At 33.2% G+C, this 7,513-nt stretch overlaps 1 protein-coding gene across 1 annotated transcript; it reads right to left on the bottom strand.

The window, feature by feature from the left end:
* Window positions 1-4,189: 4,189 nt before the first annotated feature.
* LOC145047012 (uncharacterized) lies at window positions 4,190-6,522 on the bottom strand. Its single transcript, XM_078995262.1, has 5 exons — window positions 5,652-6,522; window positions 5,561-5,607; window positions 5,381-5,455; window positions 4,830-5,296; window positions 4,190-4,742 (listed from the first exon to the last, which is right to left on the bottom strand). The coding sequence occupies exons 1-5, from the start codon at window positions 6,520-6,522 to the stop codon at window positions 4,190-4,192; spliced, it is 2,013 nt and encodes a 670-aa protein (XP_078851388.1).
* Between the last annotated feature and the right edge of the window lie 991 nt (window positions 6,523-7,513).

The raw sequence follows: 7,513 nt of genomic DNA, 5'->3' as shown, positions 1-7,513 counted from the left end.
TTTAAATAAGTTATAAACAACATATATAAAAAATTATTATATTTTACAAACAATTAAATCATTAAATCGAACATATATTAAATTACAACATTAAATTACAACATGCATTGCAATGTATTTTTATATTTAATGAGAAATATTCAAAAAAATTATGGGTTTATTTTATGATTTTGTAATTTATATATAATTAAATTCCGATTAAAAGTATTAAAAATTTCGATTAAATGTTCCACCGACGATAATGCCGAAATAGAAGTCATTTGGTACATCAAACAATTATACAAAGAAAAATTAAATACAAGACACTATATGTCGTCATTGTTTTACCGGACCACCAAAACCACAAAGCCGCTGACGTCGGACCATTAGGTGTTACGTCGTCACCGCTGTCATATTTTTTATAATTTTTTCTTAATTTTTTAAACTTTTCTTTAAACCTTTTACAACGTTTGAACATATATTTTTTACACTGTTTTCATAAAAAAAAACTTCATAAAAATATGTCATGAGTTGTAAAAAAATGTTTTAGATTCAAATTATCTGATTTTGTTAAAAGCGGGTTTCGGATAAACAGACAAAACATCAAAAAGTTAAAATCAAATAATATAAACGAACATAACATCAAAAAGTAAAAAAAAAAAAAATAACCAGCAAAATGTTAAAAAATAAATAATTAAACAACAATAATTTAGTTTTTATAATATAAGAACATAAATAATATTAAAAAAAATTCCAAATAAACTTTCATCAACCTAATATCATTGATATTATAAATAATATTATAAGAAAAATAAAATTCAAACAAATCTTCATCATTTTTTTTAATTTTAAATATTACATAATAAAAATCCGAAACAAAAATAAACAACAACTAATCATCTATAGTCATAAAAAAAACTATTATGTGTGGTATGTAAAAAAATGAACACAAAAAAGAGAAAATAAAAAACTAGATAAAAAAATGTATGTTAATATAATTATAAAAGAAACGAAGAAAAAAAACAGATAGTTGCATTAAGTAATTTCGAAAAAAAAAACATACTTCAACAAAAAAAACAACAAAAAAAATATACATATGTTGAAAGAACAAAAAAAACAAAAACTATTAAGAAAAAAGCCAACAAAAAAAAACAACAAAAAAAATATACATATGTTGAAAGAACAAAAAAAAAAAACAAAAACTATTAAGAAAAAAGCAGACTAGATTGAATGGGGGTAATTTTTGCCATTTGATTAAAAGTAATAGTGCAAACAATTGTAAAAGAAAAAATGATCACAAAATGAAATTACCTATTGGAGACGTGATATTGATGGGAATTTGTAATAAAGTTTTATGTAATCATTGGAAATAAGGAGAAGTAGAGTGGTGTGTGCATATAAAATTGGGTTTTTGTCATAAAAGCCCTCAAATTTACATAAAAAAACCGATTATGCTCAAAATCGTTTTTTTTTACCACAAATGCCTAACATTTGCCCCTCGTGTTTCATTTCAATGATTTTTACTGGTTCCCCTTAAACAACCGGTTACTTCCACCTTTTTAACCCCCAAACATAAACCTCTTCCGTTAACATCGATCCAAAGTCTTTCCCTCCCCTGTCTTCTATTCTCTCCCTTGTCTTCTACCCAAAGTATATGTAAAATGTCGACTTCATCTGCCAAATCAAGCTTCCAAGGTGGTCCAACATTGAGAAAGAAAAGAATAGTTAGATGTGGCCGTGGAGATGTGTGCAAGGTATCTGTTGCTCGAACACCTGAGAACTATGGAAAGAAGTTTTACGGGTGCCCTAATTACAAGGTAAACAATTTGCCCTAATTTGTAAATTTCTTGAGAAACCTTGAAATGGTACAATAAAGAAACCTTGAAACAATTTGCCCTAATTTTTATGTAATTCATACAAATTATTGTTTTTTTCTAGGTGGAAGAAGAGGATTGTGGTTTTTTCAAATGGTACAATGAACAAGATGGTCACATTATCGACCCAACTCACACAAAGCAGAAGCATGGGCAGGGTCATGGACAGTTGAAGACTTTGGTAGAAATAATTGTAGGTTTTTTGGTTCTTATTTTTGTAATGGTGACAATAGTTGTTTTGAAGATGTAAATCATTTTGGATTGGCTTTTGGTAGAATGTTTGGGTTGACTTGGCTTTTGGTTTTTAGTTGCAAATGGAAGTACAATGTTGAAGTTGGCTAGTAACTATTGTTTTGGATGAAGATTAAATAGCTAAATGGTATATGGTTCATAATATACATTAAATTGCTAAATGGTAAAGTACAATGTTAAAATTGGCTAACTGTAGTTACAAATGATACCTAATATATATGTCAATGGTATGGATCATACAAAATATTTGTGAAATGCAAATGGTAAAGTACAATGAAATGGTACAATGCTGTGAAATGGTAAAATAGAAATTATCTGTGAAATGTAAATGGTAAACATAACAAACATATGGTTCATAATATACATTAAATTGCTAAATGGTAAAGTAAAATGCTAAAATTGGCTAACTGTAGTTACAAATGATACATAATATATATGCCAATGGTATGGATAAAAAAACATAGTATAGAATAACAAACATAACAAACATATTATAACCATAATGAGGGGATTCATTACATCATATTCATGTACCAATACAAAATATTGCAAAAGATCAACTAACATGTACCATCCATCCATTTCTACCAAATTGCCAAAAATATATCCCAAAAAGGCAACCCAAAAGGTACATGAGAACAAGTGGATGACAGGTACACTTAGTGGGTGTATAAACTAACATGTATAAAATGTACCAAAAAGGGCTTCCTGTGCAAATGCCCAAGTATACCATTCCCACCTAAATCCCCCATATATATAACTAACTACTCCAGATTCACTGGATTTGAACATGTGGAACCACCCCCATCTTTATCAAAAACTGCCTTTTTAAGCTTTAGTTTAGTGATCCTCTCTGATTGCTTTCTTTTCCTTGTCTTAGGCACTATCAGAACATCACCAGTAGCCACATTCCCATCATCAGCAACCTCATTATTTAGAACATCACCACCAGCCTCATTCCCATGATTAACACCTTCACCTTCAATCACATCACCATCATCTTGATTTTCAACACCTTCACCTTCACCTTCAATCACACCACCATCATTCCCATGATTAACACCTTCACTTTTAATCACATCACCATCATCTTGATTTTCAACACCTTCACCTTCACCTTCAATCACACTACCATCATTTAGAACATCATTTACAAAGTCAGCTTCACCTTCATCAACATCAGGCTCATCCTTATTTAAGTCCTGATGCAAGAAATAACAAGGTTAATAAATAACATATATTTAAAATTACAAGGTTCATAAATTACCATCTCAATTGGTGGAGTGTCATCAAGTTCAATTTCCAACCACCCCATGCTTTCAATTTCACCCATGGAATATCTTGCTTCAAGTAAATTTGCTATGTCTTCAACACTTATCTTCATTTTATCTGGGAGAACATCTGATGCATGTCCTTCAGTGAATTCAGGTTCTACACCACCTTCATTCACCAATGGAACATCAGATGCATCTGATGCATTTCCAGAACCAAGAATTTGATCAATTGCATCTCCAACTTCATCAAGACTTTGTTTTAGATCTTGGGCAACCTTTACTGGAACATCAACTACTTCTTCTTCTATCACAATAATGTCATCTTCCTCTTGTATCACCTTATTCACCAAAGGAACATCATTAACAGCAGGAAGTTGTATCACCTCATTCACAACTGGAACTTGGTTATTGACCAAATGAACTTTTTTAAAAATTGGCTCTGGCACCTTCACTGACACCTCAGTTTCTTCCTCTTCTATCATCTCATTCACCAAAGGAACATCATTAAGAGCAGCAGCTTGAGCAACCTCATTTGGAACCTGGTTGTTGACTTCATCCTGAAATTTGGTTGTTGACTTCATATTTGGCCTTCTTACACCCAATTTCTTCCTTCTAACATCTGGGACAGTTACTTCACTTGAAATTTCACCAACTCTAAAACTTGGGCCTCTTAAACCTAATTTCCTCATTTTCTTGCTAGTGTTAGAACTTGAAGCATGCAGACTGCCCTGTTGACTTACTTGTTGACTAGGTTGAGTGGTTATACTTGATGTCACAAGTGGTTGACTGCCCTGTTGACTTGCTTGTTGACTAGATTGAGTGGGTAGAAACATGTGGATTGGATCCAGCTACATCACATTTCTTAGGCCTCCCAATCTTCTTTGGTGGCATAGGAACTGGTACCTTTTTTTCATTCTTGCAGCCTTTTTTATTATGCCCATACTCAAGACAATTAGCACATCTCACTGTCCTTGGGGGTTTCACCCTTGAAGTGGAACTAAACTTACTCTCTTTCTCACTTTCATGCCTCCTTCTTTTGGTTTTGGGCCTACCAGGAATTTTCCTACCAACAGGTGGCAAAGGCTTGTTGTATCCAATTAGAGGCCACGTATTACTCCCATTCACAGGACTGATGTTTGTTGAGTAGCATTCCTTGAATTTAGTCACTGAAAAGTAGTCACTAATATATCCATCTGGAGTTTGATGGATATAATTAATGGCTGCTATGGCATGGACACAAGGGATTCCAGACAAATCCCATAATCTGCAAGAACAAATCCTACCATCCAAATCTACCTTGTAACTAGTACACGCTCTTCTCACTTCAAATACATTTCCTAAGCTATGCACTACTAAACAAAGTCTGCATGAAGACAAATGAGTATGTATTAGTCATTATATATAAACTATAATGACAATTAGACAAAGAAACAATTATTTTGTGTCTTACCTAAAGTTCTTTCCAAAAAGATTCATCTTCTTAATCACCTCTGGACATATATTACCTTTCCATTTACTGCATTCATCATTCATAAAGGAAAACCTATCCATTATGTATATCCTTATCTCTTCAAGCATTGTAATCAAAGGTTTTTTCCTAGCTTCTTCAATTATGGAGTTGAAACACTCTGAAATACCATTCTCCACTGCCTCACAAGCAAACCCTACACTCATGTACCCTCTGCACCATGTTTTGGGTTCTTTTGACATTAGATACTCATATGCACTAGGGCTTATGGTCTTTATTTTTTCCATGTTTCTCAAGAAGTCACCTTCAACACAACTCATTGCACAAGCCCAGAACAACTTCTTCAACTCCAATCCAGATGAAGCTTTATTAAAATTTGCATAAATGTGTCTAGCACATTGCCTGTGCTCCACATGTGGCAAAATAACCTTAACAGATTCAAGCAAACCCTGTGAACAGACATATTATCTTAGTATTTATAACCATATTGAAATAATCAAATTGAAGTATACTATAATTATAAGGGAACTTACTTTATGTTGATCAGAAATAACAACCAAATCTACACCAGTACCAAGGTCAAGATCATCCTTCAGAAGCTCCAGAAACTAGGTCCAATTATCCTTGTTTTCCACATCAACAACAGCCTAAGCTATTGGGAACACTTGGTTATTAGCATCTCTACCTATGGCTGTGAGTAATTCACCTTTTACCTGACCCTTTAGGAAGCATCCATCCAACCCTATTACCTTCCTACACCCTATTTTCCAGCAAACACTTAAAGCCTTGAAACATATGTAAAACCTTTTAAAATAATCTTATCATCTAGATTGTTAGTAACACCAACTTTGCATGTAGACTCAGGGTTTGATCTCAATAACTCTTGGGCATAATCCCAAATTCTTGCATAGTGTTCATTTAATTTACCCTCAATCAGTTCTTTTACCCACTGTTTTTCCCTTCTAACCTGTCCTATAGATACCACACATCTATTTCTTTGTTTGATGTCACTGATCATCTCCCTAAGTTTAACTTTGGGCTTATTTGCTATCTCAGTTACATAGTGTCTTCCAATCCATTCCGGGTTAACAATAGACCCAAATTTAAACACTCTAGAACAAAGATGCTCAGAATTCATTGCTTTAACCTGAAAGGTTCTGTCATTGTACATCCATGCTGCATAAAGTCTAAAAGGGCATTTATTATCTTCATGTCTCTTACCACATCTTGCAACAATTCTTCTATTGTCACTCTTCTGAAAGTATATTTGGTACCCTCCATTTACTGCATAGTTTGTCACACAGAATTTCAGTTGTGCAGGTGATTCAAACAAGTCCCCTAACTTAGGTTCCATCTTATCCCACCTAACATTTGGATCGTGTATTCTGTATTTGTTAGTCACTTCTTCCTCTGCCTCCTCATTATTTTGCAAATCATTACCATGGTCCACTCGATCTTTCATCTCATCAGTCATACTTGCATTTCTAATGTTCGCATCACAAAGTAGAATGTTAAGAAAATGATCCTTACATTTATCAAGCCTTGATACAAACTCCTGTCGTGGTTCATGATCCATGTAAATCCCGTGCAGCTCAAAATCCATCTCATTTAACCCAGAAAATGGCTCGTAAATTCCAGCAAATGGGTCGTCGTAACCATCGTCTGAAGAACCCATTTCTAACCCCTACACAATCGCAACCATTATCATGAAAAGTAAGGACTTAATAGAGATGATTTCTTGTAAAAAAACATGATCAAACCGTAATTTCTTACCTCTTGAAAAACCCTAGCTTCAGACAATGAGAATGCTTCACCAAAATGGGAGGGTGGAGAGTGTTAACGGAGGACAAACGGAGGAGACGGGCAAATGCTACCGGTTGCAAATAGGGAAGTAACCGGTTGTTTAAGGGGAACCGGTAAAAAACATTGAAATGAAACATGAGGGGCAAATATTAGGCATTTGTGGTAAAAAAAAATGATTTTGGGCATAACCGGTTTTTTTATGTAAATTTGGGGGCTTTTATGACAAAAGCCCTATAAAATTAGAACATTGGATATGGGCAACAAGGTGCAACATCAAGTTGTGACACCTCACATGCCACATAAACAAATTGTGTTATAACACCAAGTGGAAAAATGAGCAACAAGATACAACAGAAACGGTCATTAAAGCCAACGGTATAAAATCATTATGTTTCGATTTGTCGCAATGCCCAAGAGACTCGCCACAATGAGATGCAACGAGTTTGGGGGTCGGTGTTCCCTCTATTAAGACCGCGTTATGGGCATCCAGGTCAGCTTCTCCCGTTCTCGTTATGGCCTATATCATATGGTCTTAGAGTGATATATTAAAAGAAAAACTCATAATATAATAATTATACAGAGATTTTCTAATATGTGTCCTAAATAAACATATAAGAAACATTAATTTAAGTATTAATTATAAGAAATATTATCATAATTAAATATGATTAACATTAACTATACAGTTAATACGTAATATTATCATAATTAAATATAATTAATATTATATATAATTAATATCTATAATATTTAATTATTATAATATTTCTTATAATCAACATTCTAATTAATGTTTATCATATATGTCATTAGTTTCAAACAATTTCTTTGCCTTAAAATGATTACGATTGTGGTACAACTAA

Source organism: Lactuca saligna, chromosome 5 (assembly GCF_052625555.1).
Source record: "Lactuca saligna cultivar CGN05327 chromosome 5, ASM5262555v1, whole genome shotgun sequence".
Taxonomy (NCBI): Eukaryota; Viridiplantae; Streptophyta; class Magnoliopsida; order Asterales; family Asteraceae; genus Lactuca; species Lactuca saligna.
This window is presented reverse-complemented; position numbering and strand designations above follow the sequence as displayed.

Bases quoted from the DNA above. Each gene is read 5' to 3' on its own strand.
- LOC145047012 (XM_078995262.1), bottom strand. From the start codon at position 6,522: ATGGGTTCTTCAGACGATGGTTACGACGACCCATTTGCTGGAATTTAC. The intron at 5,608-5,651 runs GTTTTACATATG...GCTGGAAAATAG, and splicing joins TGATAAGATTATTTTAAAAG to GGTGTAGGAAGGTAATAGGG. The intron at 5,456-5,560 runs GTAAAAGGTGAA...AATTGGACCTAG, and splicing joins GATGCTTCCTAAAGGGTCAG to TTTCTGGAGCTTCTGAAGGA.